This window comes from Theropithecus gelada, chromosome 20, assembly GCF_003255815.1.
Source record: "Theropithecus gelada isolate Dixy chromosome 20, Tgel_1.0, whole genome shotgun sequence".
Taxonomy (NCBI): Eukaryota; Metazoa; Chordata; class Mammalia; order Primates; family Cercopithecidae; genus Theropithecus; species Theropithecus gelada.
The window spans coordinates 55,876,104-55,891,785 of NC_037688.1; the positions used below are offsets into that span (position 1 = coordinate 55,876,104).

Here is a 15,682-nt window from a genome sequence, read left to right on the forward strand (position 1 = left end):
TTCCAGCGTTCTGGGAGGCTGAGGTGAGAGGATCACTTGACCCCAGGAGTTCAAGACCGGCCTAGGCAACACAGTGAGACCCCATCTCTACAAATAAAAAAAAAAAAAAAAAACGGCCAGGCGCGGTGGCTCACGCCTGTAATCCCAGCACTTTGGGAGGCCGAGGCGGGCAGATCACGAGGTCAGGAGATTGAGACCATCCTGGCTAACACGGTGAAACCCCGTGTCTACTAAAAATACAAAAATTATCTGGGCATGGTGTCAGGTGCCTGCAGTCCCAGCTACTCGGGAGGCTGAGGCAGGAGAATGGCGTGAACCCGGGAGGCGGAGCTTGCAGTGAGCTGAGATTGCACCCCTGCGCTCCAGCCTGGGCAACAGAGCGAGACTCCGTCTCAAAAAAAAAAAAGATAGAAAAATATTAGTTGGGTGTGGTGGTACAAAACTGTCCTCTAGCTACTAGGAAGGCTAAGGTGCGAGGACTGCTTGAGCCTAGGAGGTCAAGGCTATAGTGAGCAGTGATTGCACCACTGCACTGCAGCCTGGGCAACAGAGGGAGACCCTGTCTTAAAAATAAACAAACAAACTGAAAGCAACTTAAATACCTATCAATAGAGGATTAATTTTAAAAATTTATAAATTATAATGCAAACATAAATTTTTATTTATTTATTTTTGAGATGGGGTCTTGGCCTGTCGCCCAGGCTGGAGTGCAATGGCTATTCATAGGTGCGATCATAGCGCACTGTGGCCTTTAACTCCTGGCCTCAAGTGGTCCTCCTGCCTCAGCCTTTCAAGTAGATGAAGCTATAGGCATGCACCACTTCTCCTGGCTATTGATTTTCTGTTCCTTTTATTTTTGTTTTGTTTTTTGGAGAAGTATCCATGATACATTTGGTGAAAAAGGCTTTCATTCTTTTTGTTTGTCTGTTTTGAGGCAGTCTTGCTCTGTCACCCCATTCTGGAGTACAGTGGCACGATCTCAGCTCACCACAACCTCCGCCTCCCAGGTTCAAGCAATTTTCCCGCCTCAGCCTCCCTAGTAGCTGGAATTACAGATGCAAGCCACCACGCGCAGCTAACTTTTTGTATTTTAGTAGAGATGAGGTTATTTTTTTTGAGACAGAGTCTTTCTCCTTTGCCCAGGCCGAAGTGCAGTAGAGTGATCTCGGCTCACTGCAACCTCTGCCTCCCAGGTTCAAGCAATTCTCTTGCCTCAGCCTCCTGAGTAGCTAGAATTACAGGCATGCACCACCACACCCAATTAGTTTTTGTATTTTTAATAGAGATGGGGTTTCACCATGTTGGTCAGGCTGGTCTCGAACTCTTGACCTCGTGATCCTCCTGCCTCAGCCTCCCAAAGTGCTGGAATTACAGGCGTGAGCCACTGCACCCGGCCTTCATTTTTTTTTTTTTTTTTTTTTTTTTTTTTTTTGAGACAGAGTTTCGCTGTTGTTGCCCAGGCTGGAGTGCAATGGTGTGATCTCTGCTCACCGAAACCTCCACCTCCCAGGTTCAAGTGATTCTCCTGCCTCAGCCTCCCGAGTAGCTGTGATTACAGGCATGTGCCACCACGCCCAGCTAATTTTGTATTTTTAGTAGAGACGGGGGTTCTCCATGTTGGTCAGGTTGGTCTACTACTAAAAAATACAAAAATTAGCTGGACGTGGTGGCGTGTGCCTAAAATCCCAGCTACTCAGGGGGCTAAGGCAGGATTGCGCCACTGCACTCCAGCCTGAGCAACAGAGCAAGACTCCATCTCAATATAAATAAATAAAAATTAATTCAAATTAAATAATATACAGAGCGCCTCCAATGCTCCACAGCAATTGCTCAGTTGTACCAATTGTACAGTGCAGATCACAGAACATTTCTATCATTACTGAAAGTTATAGGGCCAGGTGTGGTGGTTCATGCCTGTAATCCCAATGCTTTGGGAGGCCAAGGCAAGAGGATTGCTTGAGGCCAGGAGTGAAACCAGGCTGGACAACATAGGGAGACTCTATCTTTAAAACACTTTTTTAAAATTAGCCTGGAGTGGTGGCATACACCTGTGGTCCCAGCTACTCAGCTGGTTGGGAGGCTGAGGCAGGAGGATTGCCAGAGCCAAGGCTGCAGTGGGCCATGATCACGTCACTGTACTTCAGCCTGGGAGACAGCGCAAGACCCTGTCTCTAAGGAAAAAATAAGTAAATAAAAATAAACAAACAATGAAAGTTTTTTTTCTTTTATTTGAGACGGAGTCTTGCTTTGTCACACAGGCTGGAGTGCAATGGCGCGACCTTGGCTTACTGAAACCTGTGCCCGGCTAATTTTTGTATTTTTAGTAGAGACGGGGTTTCACCATGTTGGCCAGGCTGGTCTCGAACTCCTGACCTCAAATGATTCACCCACCTCAGCCTCCCAAAGTGCTGGGATTACAGGCATGAGCTACCGCGCCTGGCCGATAATGAAAGTTCTATGGGACAGTGCCACAATAGGCCATCCTGTTTCTCCTGTGCTTTAACCTGGGACCCTGAAGCACCATGGCAACACTAGCCTTGGGATTTTCTCCTTTTGTGCTGTAGGGACCAGACTTAGCATTCGTCTCAGCCTTAGCTTGGGGTCTGCTCTGACCTCCAGATTCTTTTTGACCATTTTTAAGAGACCTGGTCTCCCCTCCCTGTCTCCTCTCTAGGTGATCCGCCAGCTAATGAAGAAGGAATTCACCCTGGAGTTCTCCCGAGACAGGAAGTCCATGTCTGTCTATTGCTCCCCAGCCAAATCTTCCCGGGCTGCTGTGGGCAACAAGATGTTTGTCAAGGTCAGAAATTAGAATGCGCCTCAGCCCCCTCTTCTTCCTACTCCTGGCCCCTGTCACTGTGCCCTGGAAGGAAAGTGGTGGTCTCTGAATGCTGTTCTGGTCTCCTAGGGTGCCCCCGAGGGCGTCATCGACCGCTGTAACTATGTGCGAGTTGGCACCACTCGGGTGCCACTGACGGGGCCAGTGAAGGAGAAGATCATGGCAGTGATCAAGGAGTGGGGCACTGGCCGGGACACCCTGCGCTGCTTGGCCCTGGCCACAAGGGACACCCCCCCGAAGCGAGAGGAAATGATCCTGGATGACTCTGCCAGGTTCTTAGAATATGAGGTAAGCAGCTGGGAGCCTCCCACTCTCATGAAGCTGGTAAAGGGCCGGGTCCCAGCCGTCCACTCACAGCTCCACCACCCGGATTATTTCCTACCTTGTCAGTCAAGTCGATGGCTCCTTAGTACAGGCCATGGAATCACAGGACACTAGAGTTTCAAAGAACCTTGGAAGGCCCAGGTGCAATGGCTCACGCCTATAATCTCAGCACTTTGGGAAGCTGAGGTGGGAACGACACTTGAGCCTAGGAGTTCAAGACCAGCCTGGGCAATGAAGTGAGACTCCATCTCTATAAAAAAAACAATTTTTTTTAAAATTAGCTGGTTAAATTCATGGGGGTCTGAGTAAAAAGTAAAATACATTTTTTAAAATGTTAAAAGAAAAGAGATGAACTGGACATGGTGACACACACCTGTAGTCCCAGCTACTGGGGAGCCTGAGGTGGGAGGATCACTTGAGCCCAGGAGTTGGAGGCTGCAGTGAGCCATGATTACACCACTGCACTCCAGCCTGCATGACAAACAAGGCCCTGTCTCTAAAAACAAAATACAAAAACACACACACACACACAAAAAGAAAGAATGAACGAATGAACCTTGGGAATCGTCTAGCCCAGTGTTACTCTAATTGTGATCTGTGCTCGGCGGTGACAAGGTGAGCCACTGGAACCAGAACTTGAGCCAATGCCACTGAGCACATAGGGGGTTCAGCTGTTGTGTTTTCTGTAGCGAGACTGTCTTGAGGCAATTGATCTGTGTTCTGGCAAAGACTCCTTACTTGTACTGGACCAGCACCCAGAACAGCACCAGTCCCTCCTTTCATTTTATACAGGGGATTTCTTTTTTTTTTTTTTTTGAGACAGAGTCTCGCTTTGTCACCCAGGCTGGAGTGCAGTGGCGCGATCTCGGCTCACTGCAAGCTCGGCCTCCCGGGTTCACGCCATTCTCCTGCCTCAGCCTCCTGAGTAGTTGGGACTACAGGCGCCCGCCACCGCGCCCGGCTAATTTTTTGTATTTTTAGTAGAGACAGGGTTTCACCGTGGTCTCGATCTCCTGACCTTGTGATCCGCCCGCCTCGGCCTCCCAAAGTGCTGGAATTACAGGCGTGAGCCACCGCGCCCGGCCGGATTTGTGGGTCACAGAGTGACACTGCCAAAAGCAGAAAGTAGTACTTCACTTCCAGTTCACATTCTTTCTATGAAAGACACATTTTGGCTGGGTGTGGTGGCTCACGTCTGTAATCCCAGCATTTTGGGAGGCCAAGACAGGCAGATCAAAAGGTCAGGAGTTTGAGACCAGCCTGGCCAATATGGTGAAACTCCGTCTCTACTAAAAATACAAAAATTAGCCAGGCGTGGTGGTGGGCACCTGTAATCCCCGCTACTCCAGAGGCTGAGGCAGGAGAATCGCTTGAACCCAGGAGGCAGAGGTTGCAGTGTGCAGAGATCACACCACTGCACTCCAGCCTGGGCAACAGAGCGAGACTCCATCCTGAAAAAAAAAGACACAATTTAGGGGCCACGTATCAGGGCTCACACCTATAATGCCAGCACTTTGGGAGGCCAAGGCCAGCAGATCACTTGAGGTCAGGAGTTTGAGACCAACCTGGCCAACATGGTAAAACCAGGTCTCTACTATAAAATAAAAAAATTAGCCAGGCATGGTGGTGCGCACTTGTAATCCCAGCTACTCAGGAGGCTGAGGCAGAGAATCGCTTGAACTCGGGAGGCAGAGGTTGCAGTGAGCTGAGATCATGCCATTGCCATTGCACTCCAGCCTGGGTGACAGAACAAGAGTCCATCTCAAAAACCAAAAAAGAAAAAAAGGAAAGAGACACAATTTGGGCTGGGCATGGTAGCTTATGCCTGTAATCCCAGTACACTGGGAGGCTGGGGCCAGAGGATGTATTGCGCCCAGGAGTTTGAGACCAGCCTGGGCAACATAGCAAGATCCTTTCTCTACTAAAAAAAAAAATTAGCTGGACACGGTGGTGCATGCCTGTAGTTCCAGCTACTTGGGAGGGTGAGGTAGGAGGATCGCTTGAGCCCAGTAGATTGAGGCTGCGGTGAGCTATGATCACTCTGTTGCACCACTGCACTCCAGTCTGAGACAGAGCAATACCCTGTCTCTTAAAAAAAAAAAAAAAAAAGGTATGATCTGGACCCATGATGGGCCTGGCACCATCAGCACCTGCAGGTGCTTAGATGAATGAGACATTTCCTGCCTCTGAGCTTCCAAGGCCCCACTGAGGTCTGACACCAGGCCCTGAGGCTGCAAGTCTAGGGTTCAGTCTTCCCGCCCCCCACCACCACTTCCTGACCTTTCACCCCATCCCCACCCCCTACCAGCTTCCTCTAGGGGAGTTTTCCAGATCCCCATCTGACTGGTGGCTCTCTGCTGTATCTCCCCAGACGGACCTGACATTCGTGGGTGTGGTGGGCATGCTGGACCCTCCACGCAAGGAGGTCATGGGCTCCATCCAGCTGTGCCGTGACGCTGGGATCCGGGTGATCATGATCACTGGGGACAACAAGGGCACAGCCATTGCCATCTGCCGGCGAATTGGCATCTTTGGGGAGAACGAGGAGGTGGCCGATCGTGCCTACACGGGCCGAGAGTTCGATGACCTGCCTCTGCCTGAACAGCGGGAAGCCTGCCGACGTGCCTGCTGCTTCGCCCGCGTGGAGCCCTCGCACAAGTCCAAGATTGTGGAGTACCTGCAGTCCTTCGATGAGATCACAGCCATGGTGAGAGGCCCCAGGCGGCTGGGCCTTAGTGTTCATGGAGATGACCAGATGACTGTGCTGGGGAGAATGGGGCCCAGGGCAGGAGGGCCCTGGTAAGATGCAAGAAGGGTGGGGATTCAGATCCTGAAGGAAGAGTCTAAAGGAGGATATGTGGGCTGGGCCTGTAATCCTAGCACTTTGGGAGGCTGAGGTGGGCAGATCACTTGAGGTCAGGAGTTCGAGACCAGCCTGGGCAACATAGCAAGCCCTCATCTCTACTAAAACAAATTTTTAAAAATAAATTTAGCCTCGGGCCGGGCGCGGTGGCTCACGCCTGTAATCCCAGCACTTTGGGAGGCCGAGGCGGGCGGATCACAAGGTCAGGAGATCGAGACCACGGTGAAACCCCGTTTCTACTAAAAATACAAAAGAAATTAGCCGGGCGCGGTGGCGGGCGCCTGTAGTCCCAGCTACTCAGGAGGCTGAGGCAGGAGAATGGCGTGAACCCGGGAGGCGGAGCTTGCAGTGAGCCGAGATTGCGCCACTGCACTCCAGCCTGGGCGACAGAGCAAGACTCTGTCTCAAAAAAAAAAAAAATAATAATAAATTTAGCCTCACAGTGGCACATGTTTGTGGTCCTAGCTACTTGGGAGCCTGAGGTGGAGGATCACTTGAGCACTGTAGTTTGAGGGTGCAGTGAGCTATGACTGCACTACTGAACTTCATCCTAGGCAGCAGAGTGAGACCCTCTCTCAAAAAAAAAAAAAAAAAAAAATGAAGGCCGGGTGCAGTGGCTCACACCTGTAATCCCAGCACTTTGGGAGACCGAGGCAGGTGGATCATGAGATCAGGAGATCGAGACCATCCTGGCTAACACGGTGAAACCCTGTCTCTACTAAAAATACAAAAAATTAGCCAGGCGTGGTGGCGGGCGCCTGGAGTCCCAGCTATTGGGCAGGCTGAGGCAGGAGAATGGCATGAACCCAGGAGGCGGAGCTTGCAGTGAGCCAAGATTGCGCCACTGCACTCCAGCCTAGACATCAGAGCAAGACTCCGTCTCAAAAAAAAAAAAAAAAAAAAAAGCCAGGCACAGCGGCTTACGCCTGTAATCCCAGAACTTAAGGAGGCTGAGGCAGGCAGATCACCTGAGGTCAGGAGTTTGAGACCAGCCTGGCCCAACATGGCAAGACCCCATCTCTACCAAAAAATACAAAAATTGGCCGTGCATGGTAGCACATGTCTGTAGTCCAGTTACTCGGGAGGCTGAGACAAGAGAACTGCTTGAACCTGGGAGGCGTAGTTTGCAGTGAGCCGAGATTGTGCCACTCCATTCCAGCCTGGGCGACAGAGTGAGACTCAGTCTCAAGAAAAAAAAAAAAAGTATGCCAATTTTTGTTCTAAACTGAGCTTTTGGCCAGGTGTGGTGGCTCATGCCTATAATCCCAATACTTTGGGAGGTTGAGGCAGGAAGACTGCTTGAACCCAGGAGTTCGAGACCAGCCTGGGCAACACAGTGAGACCTCATCCCTAAAATAAAAACTTTTTTAAAAAGGAGGGATGTGGGAAGGTGCCCTAAGCCCACCTCCTCCTCCTCCCTCAGACAGGTGATGGCGTCAATGACGCCCCTGCCCTGAAGAAGGCCGAGATTGGCATTGCCATGGGATCTGGCACCGCTGTGGCCAAGACTGCCTCTGAGATGGTGCTGGCCGACGACAACTTCTCCACCATCGTAGCTGCTGTGGAGGAGGGCCGCGCCATCTATAACAACATGAAGCAGTTCATCCGCTACCTCATTTCCTCCAACGTGGGCGAGGTGGTCTGGTGAGCAGCTGGGTGGGCATCCAGGAGGAAGCCGGGGTCAGGGTGGGGTGGCTGCAAGTCTGGGAGGCAGGACAGAGATGTGACCACCTCCTTCCCACAGCATCTTCCTGACTGCTGCCCTGGGGCTGCCCGAGGCCCTGATCCCGGTGCAGCTGCTGTGGGTGAACTTGGTGACTGACGGGCTCCCAGCCACAGCCCTGGGCTTCAACCCACCAGACCTGGACATCATGGACCGCCCCCCCCGGAGCCCCAAGGAGCCTCTCATCAGTGGCTGGCTCTTCTTCCGCTACATGGCAATCGGGGGTGAGCTGGAGGGGTTCCTTGATCCTCCCCACCCCTTGGGACTAACCCCTTCTCTGGGACACCAGCTTCCCCACGCAGGTGCTGAGAGGGTCTTCTTCCTTGGCCAGCCTGTCCATGGCCACTTGAGGCCCTCAACCCTCGATGCCTCCCATCTCCCCAGCTCTAACCCCCAACTCCCCTCTCTCCACCACAGGCTATGTGGGTGCAGCCACCGTGGGAGCGGCTGCCTGGTGGTTCATGTACGCTGAGGACGGGCCTCATGTCAACTACAGCCAGCTGGTAGGGGGAGGCCACAGAGGAGGGGACCAGGAGGGTGCGGGGATGCAGGAGGGGACCAGGAGGGTGGCATGGAGGTGGCCCTGGACCTCGGTCTCCCATACCTTCCTTGCAGACTCACTTCATGCAGTGCACCGAGGACAATGCCCACTTCGAGGGCGTAGACTGTGAGGTCTTTGAGGCCTCCGAGCCCATGACCATGGCCCTGTCCGTGCTGGTGACCATTGAGATGTGCAACGCACTCAACAGGTGGGCCCTCCCCCGCTATGCCCGCCACCCTCCCCTGAGGCCACTGCCCATGTCCTCCACTGTGCCACCTGCCTCCTCCCTCCTCACTGCGCCTTCTCCCTCCCCTTTCTCTCTGCAGCCTGTCCGAGAACCAGTCCCTGCTGCGGATGCCACCCTGGGTGAACATCTGGCTGCTAGGCTCCATCTGCCTCTCCATGTCCCTGCACTTCCTCATCCTCTACATTGACCCCCTGCCGGTGAGGTTTCTTCCGCCCAGGGCCACCCCCCCCCAGCGCTGGGGAGCCCACGGCATGGCCACTCCCACCAGGGGTGCCAATGTGGGAGGCTGGTGGGAGTGGGCTGGGCAGTGCGGGTCTCTGGCTCTCTCCCCACCCGCTCTTGAGAGGGCGCCTGTCCCCTGCCCCAGATGATCTTCAAGCTCCAGGCCCTGGACCTCGCGCACTGGCTCATGGTCCTCAAGATCTCACTGCCGGTCATTGGGCTCGACGAAATCCTCAAGTTCATTGCTCGGAACTACCTAGAGGGTAAGGAGTGCCCTCTCTGTCCCCAAGCCCTGGCTCCACCACAGCCCCTTCTCTCTGATGCTGCCCCTGCCCCGCCCTGCCCCCTACTTTGCAGGTGGTAAGTTCCTCAGCCCTGGCAGGACCCGTGTCCGCCCGTTCCCCCTGCGCCTGCAGGGGCCATGTCTCCAGGGCAGCCCCACTGCCTCCTCAGCCCCCACAGCCCCCACACTGCCTCCCCGCCTTGATAACGGTGCCTCTTGTCCTCTCTGGCCATAGGATAACTGTTCCCCCTCCTCCATCTCTTTGAGCCCGTGTCACAGGTATCACCCCCTTCTTGCCCTCACCCCAGCTGCTGTGCCCCTGCCACCCGCGCCCCCTCAGCCCCTTGCGCATCGCATCCAAGGTCACTTGCGCTCGCAGCTCCACCTGGAGCCATTGCCGCTGCTGCTGCCGCGCTTCCAGTCGGGGTGGGCTCCTGGCCTCCCACTGGGCGTCAGTTCGGCTCCCAGGCCCTGGGCAGTGCCAGCCTCCGGACCCGTCTGCTGCGCTGCGTTGCGCTGGCTGTGTGCTGGGCTGTCTCTGCTGTGGGGCTGCAGTGGGGGGCGGGGTGTCTGGGGACGCAGGTGAGTAGAGGAGGAACTGGCGGGGTGGTAAGCTTCTGAGCCTCCAGGTAAGTATGTGCCTGGGAGATGCACCTGGGAGGGACCTCGCTGCCCTCCCGCCGCCTGCCTCATCTCTTCTCTTTCCCCTTCCAGATCCAGAAGATGAAAGAAGGAAGTGAACATCCTTTTGCCCTGTCCTCCCCACCCTGATAGTGACGCATCTTCAGGCACAGCTGTGGCACAGACCCCCGTCCTGTCCCCCACACCCCTGTCATGTGTCTGTTTATAAACATGACCCCTTCCCTTTCCTTCCCCCTCGGCCACCCACCTCCCTTTCAACCTTGTAAATCCCCTTTCCCAACCCTGAGGGGCTTGCAGGGACAAGGCGACCGACTGCGCTGAGCTGCTTATTTATTGAAAATAAATGACAGAAAAGTCTGGCCTTGCTTCTGTGCGCGCTTGGAGGCATGGGTCGCCGCTGTGGACAAGCGTCTTAGTGTCATGCAGACCAGAAGGCAGCTGCCTGTCCCAGGGCCAGGGCCCACCTCACTGCCTCTGATAGGGACTCCCAGCCCCCATGGCTCGGCTGTGCCCTGGGCAGGGGACGGGCTGGGGGCAGGGGAGGGCTGGAGCCCAGGAGGCAGCACAGCAGCCAGAAAGTCGCAGGCCTGAGCCTGCACCTTTGGTTCCAGGAGGGGCTTGGGCCCCTCACCCAGGTGTAATCCCTGAGAGCAGGAGGCCCAGCCACCCTGGGAGGAGGCGCTGGAGGGTAGGGCAGAGGTGGCCCCATCAGTCCCCTCAACCCCAGGCTCGGGGACGGTGGAGAAGCCACCGAAGACCCCAGAGCCAGGCCTCACGGTTCTGGAGTGGGGAAAGGCGTCTTTCCCAGGGCGGGGGTGGGGACACCCTGACCCCCTCAGGTGTCCTTGATGTCCCTGATGTCCGTGAGTGGCGCCTCATCCATGATGCTGCGCACCTGCTCCAGGGTCTCTGCCTGGCGGATCCGCTCCAGGCGCACCTGCGCGGTCAGACGAGGGGAGCAGAGGGCACTCGGTGGGGAAATGCAGCCTCTACCCCACCTGCTAGCCCCCAAGGGCAGGGCCTGCGACCAGTGGACCCAGTGGCCACCTCTGTGGGGCTGAGGCCACAAATGCCCTGAGCGTCCACCATGCCCTGTACTGAGGGCTTCAGGTGACTGACCAAGGTGCACACGAGAGTTTCAGGGTTTTTTGAGCAATAGCTCAGGACAGGACCATGCCAGCCCCAGGAGGAAGAAAGGACTCCCCTAACCAGGGGACTGTCCTTGCAAGACCCAGGAGAGGTCACCCGGAGTGGAGCCAGCCAGTCCGGCAGGGCTGGGACAGGCCGTACCTGGAGGGCCTGGGACAGTCGCACGAAGTCCCTCTGCACCTGCTCACTGGTCTCCAGCTCTGCCTGCAGCCGCAGCACCTTGGCCCTCTGTTCTGAGAGGTCTGGGAGCTGGGCCTGCGGGGACAGACACCACACTGAGCTCGGCCTGGCTCAGCCTGGGCCAGATGGGAGGGTGTGGGGCCCCAGCACGGGAGTTCCCAACACAGTAGCCCCTTCTACACCGCCCCTGACTCCAACCTCCTCTGTCTGGCTTGGCCAAGCCCAGCCGTTGCCCCAGGGCTTCCTCCCACCTGGCCTGAGGGAGACACAGAGGGCGGGAGGGGCAGGGGAGGGTCAGGGGAGGGTCCCTCTCCTCCCAGTCCCCCTGCCCTTCCCCTCACCTTGCTCTCTTCCTGCTGCACCCGCTCCATCTCCGTCCTCAGGCTGCACAGGGAGGCTGAGAAGTCAGGGCAGGGCGAGACGTCAGGGCCACGCCTTCTCCCTTTCCCCACCTAGCCCAGCCAGCGTGGGCGATCCCCAAGATCACCTCCAGCAGACACTCACCCTCCAGCACCTCTGTGGGAAGGAAAGAGAGAGAGGTCAAGGCCAGCGGTGCACCACCGCCTCTCCCCCACCGCCTCTCTCCCCTCCCCGCTGCTGCCAAGGAGTCCCGGTGGCTCCTTGCAGGGCCGACAGGGGCCCTGGGCCCGGGGTTGGGGGCTCGTGCCCCTCCCCTCACCTGTGTCCTCCCGCTGCACCCTCAGCTGCCCCTCCAGGCTGGCCCTGGCTGCCGTCTCCTCCTCCAGAGCCTCCCGCAGCGTCACAATCTCGATCCGCAGGCGCTCTGCCCCGTGTTCCTGGGCCTGCAGCCGGGCCCTCGCCTCCTGCCGCGTGCGGCGCAGCAGCTGCTGCAGCTCCTGGAAGGGACGGAGGAGTCACCTGCTGGGCCGGGGCAGGAGGGCAGCAGGGCAGGGGCCACCAGCCAGACGGGGATTGTGGGGAGGAACGAGGAAGGAAGGAAGGATGGAAGCAAATGGCTAAAGCAGGGAAGAGCCCAAAATGCCCATCGTTTGGGTGGCGGATAGACGCGCTCCGGTCCAGCGGAGGAAGCTCAGGACATACGGTCACGCCCCACACCATGGAGGGCGCTCAGGAAGAGTCCCAACCAGAAAGTTCAGCAGATTACCTATAGCAAGAGCCCCCTGCAGGGTGCGAGGGCTCACACCTGTAATCTCACTACTTTGGGAGGCCGAGGTGGGCGGATTACGTGAGGTCAGGAGTTCGAGACCAGCCTAAGCAATAAGATGAAATCCCGTCTCTACTAAAAATACAAAAATTAGGCCGGGCGCGGTGGCTCACGCCTGTAATCCCAGCACTTTGGGAAGCCAAGGCCGGCGGATCACAAGGTCAGGAGTTTGAGACCAGCCTGGCCAATATGGTGAAACTCTATTTCTACTAAAAATACAGAAAATAGCCGGGCGTGGTGGTGTGCGCCTGTAGTCCCAGCTACTCGGGAGGCTGAGGCAGAAGAATCACTTGAACCCAGGAGGCGGAGGCTGCAGTGAGTTCAGATCGTGCCACTGCACTCCAGCCTGGGCGACAGAACAAGACTCCATCTCAAACAGAAACAAAAACAGAAACAAACAACAACAACAACAAAAAAGCCAGCTGGTGGCCTGCGCCTGTAATCCCAGCTACTCAGGAGGCTGAGGCAGGAGAATCGCTTGAATCAAGGAGGTGGAGGTTACAGTGAGTCGAGCTGGCGCCACTAGACTCCAGCCTGGGCAACAGAGCGAGACTCTGTCTCTAAAAATAAAATAAAATAAACCCTTTCGTAAAACTCAAGAACAATGAAAGTTAAGCACCACACTGTACTGTAATGAAAACACCAAAGAAGACCGCGAGGGCAAAGCAGAGTCAAGGAATGGGGAGGAGGTGCCCGGAAGCGGACGGATCTCAGGGTGGGGAGGGCACCTCAGGGATCTTTTTTATTGTTTTTTGTCTTTTGCTTTTTTTTTTGAGACAGGGTCTCACTCTGTGGCTCAGGCTGGAGTGCAGTGACACGATCACAGCTCACTGTAGCCTCAACCTCCTAGGCTCAAGCGTTCCGCCTCAGACACTTGAGTTGCTGGGACTACAGGTGGAGGCCACCACACCCGGCTAATTTTTGTATTTTTTGTAGAGACAGGGTCTCAACTATGTTGCCCAGGCTGATCTTGAACTCCTGGGCTCGAGTGATCCTCCTGTCTCAGGCTCCTAAGTAGCTGGGACTATGGGCACAAGCCACCAAGCCCAGCTAGTATTTTTATTTTAGTTTTTTATAGAGACAGGATCTTGCTTTGTTGCCCAGGTTGGTCTTGAACTCCTGGGCTCAAATGATCCTCCTGCCTCAGCCTCCCAAACTGCTGCGATCATAGGTGTGAGCCACTGTACCCAGCCACCAGGTGATCTGTCTATTTCTAATCAATTTATTAATAAGCCATATTATTATTTTGAGATGGAGCCTTGCTCTGTCGCCCAGGCTGGAGTGCAGTGGTGTGATCTTGGCTCACTGCAACTTCCACCTCCCAGGTTCAAGTGATTCTTCTGCCTTAGCCTCCCGAGTAGCTGGGATTATGGGCATGAGCCACCACGCCCAACTAATTTTTTTTTTTTTTTTTAAGACAGAGTTTCGCTTTTATCGCCCAGGCTGGAGTGCAATGGCGCAATCTCAGCTCACCACAACCTCCGCCTTCTGGGTTCAATCGATTCTCTAGCCCCAGCCTCCTGAGTAGCTGGGATTACAGGTGCCCGCCACCACACCAGGCTAATTTTTGTATTTTTAGTAGAGATGGGGTTTCAACATGTTGGGCAGGCTGGTCTCTAACTCCTGACCTCAGGTGATCCACCCACCTTGGCCTCCCAAAGTGCTGGGATTACAGGCGTGAGCCACCGCACCCAGCTCCGACTAATTTTTTTTGTATTTTTAGTAGAGATGGGGTTTCACCATGTTGGCCAGGCTGGTCTCAAATTCCTGACCTCAAGTGATTCGCCCGCCTCAGCCTCCCAAAGTGCTAGGATTACAAGTGTGAGCCATCATGACTGGCTAATAAGCCATATTATAAAGAAATTAAGTTGACAAAGGCCAGGCATAGATCCATGATGGCAGCTTGCTATGAACCAAAGATTATGATGAATTCAATCTTGTGGCTCACGTGTCACTTAAAAATAGCAAACCAACCAAATGAGTGCTTCCTTCCTGCCAAGCATTCCGTTAACTCATTTTCTTTTGATGCCAGTGCTGGAAAGGGTGTATGGTTCCATTTCTCAGATGAGGAAACTGAGCCTTAGAGAAGGCAAATGAGTTGGCCAAGCAAATATACAGCACCCTGGCTGGTCCCGACCAATGCTCTGCTCTGCCTGGGGAGGAGGGGCCCTCACGGTGGCTCCAGGCTCTCAGTGCCCACACTCGGCTTACTGGCACAGAGCTGGGCAGTGATTCCTCCTCGCCCTGCTCCTGCTGCAGGCCCTGGGGGGCTGAGGATGGCAGCTGCTCGGCCCGGAGCCCTTGGTTTTCCTCATTCAACCGCTTTACCTCGTGGTGCAGGCACTTGTGGGTGGTGACCAGCTCCGCCTGTGGATGGACAGTTAGTACAAGGTAATGAAGAGGACAGGCGTCTCCAGGCCCTAGGAGGCCAAACCTCCTTGAACCCTCCTCCCAGGCTGACAGCAAGAGAGCCCACGCCCCCTCTGCTCCTGAGCAAGGAAGGATCACTTTTTGCTACCAAGCTCTTTAGACACCCCGTCCCTGCTAACACGCAGGTTACAGGCTGCTGCCAGGGCCCAAGCTGGGTATTTTATTTGGTCCATACACACACACACACACACACACACACACACACATACACACACACACATATATATACACACATTTATTTAAATATATATAAATTTAAATTTAAAAAACATATGTTTTTTTGAGACAGAGTCTCCCTCTGTCACCCAGGCTGGAGTGCAATGGCGTGATCTCAGCTCACTGCAACCTCCGCCTCCCAGGTTCAAGCGATTCTCCTGCCTCAGCCTCCCAAGTAGCTGGAATTACAGGCGCCCACCATCATGCCTGGCTAATATTTGTACTTTTAGTCAAGACAGGGTTTCACCATGTTGGTCAGGCTGGTCTCAAACTCTTGACCTCAGATGATCCACCTGCCTCGGCCTCCCAAAGTGCTGGGGTTACAGGTGTGAGCCACTGTGTCTGGCCCATATATATTTTTTAAACCCTAAAGTAGTTGCCAACTCTAAAAATTGAGAGACAAGCCAGGTGTGGTGCTACACACCTATAATCCTGGCTACGGGGGAGGTCAAGGTGGGAGGGTCACTTGAGGCCAGGAGTTTGAGACCAGCCTGGGCAACATAGTGAGACCCCAACTCTACAAAAAAATTTATAAATTAGCTGGGCATGGTGGTGTAAGCCTGTAGTCCCAGCTGTTCAGGAGACTGAGGCTGCAGGATTGGTTGAGCCCAGCAAGTTGAGGCTTCAGTGAGCTATGATTGCACCACTGCACTCAAGCCTGGGTGCTGAGCAACAACACACCATCTCTTAAAAAAAAATAGCAGACAATACACAAATATTCATATTTTTGGTTTCTCTTGAAAAATCAGAAAATCTGGCAGCAGTGAACCTGTGTTCTTTTTTTTTTTTTTTTTTTTTTTGAGAAGGGGGTCCCCCTTTTCCCCCCCGGGGGGGGGG

At 54.7% G+C, this 15,682-nt stretch overlaps 2 protein-coding genes across 6 annotated transcripts in view; one reads left to right on the plus strand and one right to left on the minus strand.

Moving 5' to 3' along the window:
* ATP2A1 (ATPase sarcoplasmic/endoplasmic reticulum Ca2+ transporting 1) overlaps nt 1–10,086 on the plus strand; it is a 28,551-nt gene extending 18,465 nt beyond the window's left edge. For 2 of the 3 annotated variants that reach the window (XM_025369473.1, XM_025369474.1), the window contains 11 exons: nt 2,675–2,800; nt 2,909–3,127; nt 5,535–5,870; nt 7,450–7,670; nt 7,771–7,973; nt 8,167–8,252; nt 8,365–8,498; nt 8,617–8,734; nt 8,905–9,022; nt 9,278–9,321; nt 9,757–10,086. In XM_025369473.1, coding sequence (XP_025225258.1) covers nt 2,675–2,800; nt 2,909–3,127; nt 5,535–5,870; nt 7,450–7,670; nt 7,771–7,973; nt 8,167–8,252; nt 8,365–8,498; nt 8,617–8,734; nt 8,905–9,022; nt 9,278–9,282 — 1,566 coding nt within the window. In that variant the 3' untranslated portion in view covers nt 9,283–9,321; nt 9,757–10,086. The remainder of the gene's footprint in view (nt 1–2,674; nt 2,801–2,908; nt 3,128–5,534; nt 5,871–7,449; nt 7,671–7,770; nt 7,974–8,166; nt 8,253–8,364; nt 8,499–8,616; nt 8,735–8,904; nt 9,023–9,277; nt 9,322–9,756) is intronic. The other variant, XM_025369471.1, reaches the window with a different exon arrangement.
* RABEP2 (rabaptin, RAB GTPase binding effector protein 2) overlaps nt 9,998–15,682 on the minus strand; it is a 22,076-nt gene continuing 16,391 nt past the window's right edge. For 2 of the 3 annotated variants that reach the window (XM_025369477.1, XM_025369475.1), the window contains 6 exons: nt 14,411–14,566; nt 11,693–11,870; nt 11,518–11,529; nt 11,355–11,410; nt 10,975–11,088; nt 9,998–10,621 (listed from right to left, as the gene is read on the minus strand). In XM_025369477.1, coding sequence (XP_025225262.1) covers nt 10,520–10,621; nt 10,975–11,088; nt 11,355–11,410; nt 11,518–11,529; nt 11,693–11,870; nt 14,411–14,566 — 618 coding nt within the window. In that variant the 3' untranslated portion in view covers nt 9,998–10,519. The remainder of the gene's footprint in view (nt 10,622–10,974; nt 11,089–11,354; nt 11,411–11,517; nt 11,530–11,692; nt 11,871–14,410; nt 14,567–15,682) is intronic. The other variant, XM_025369476.1, reaches the window with a different exon arrangement.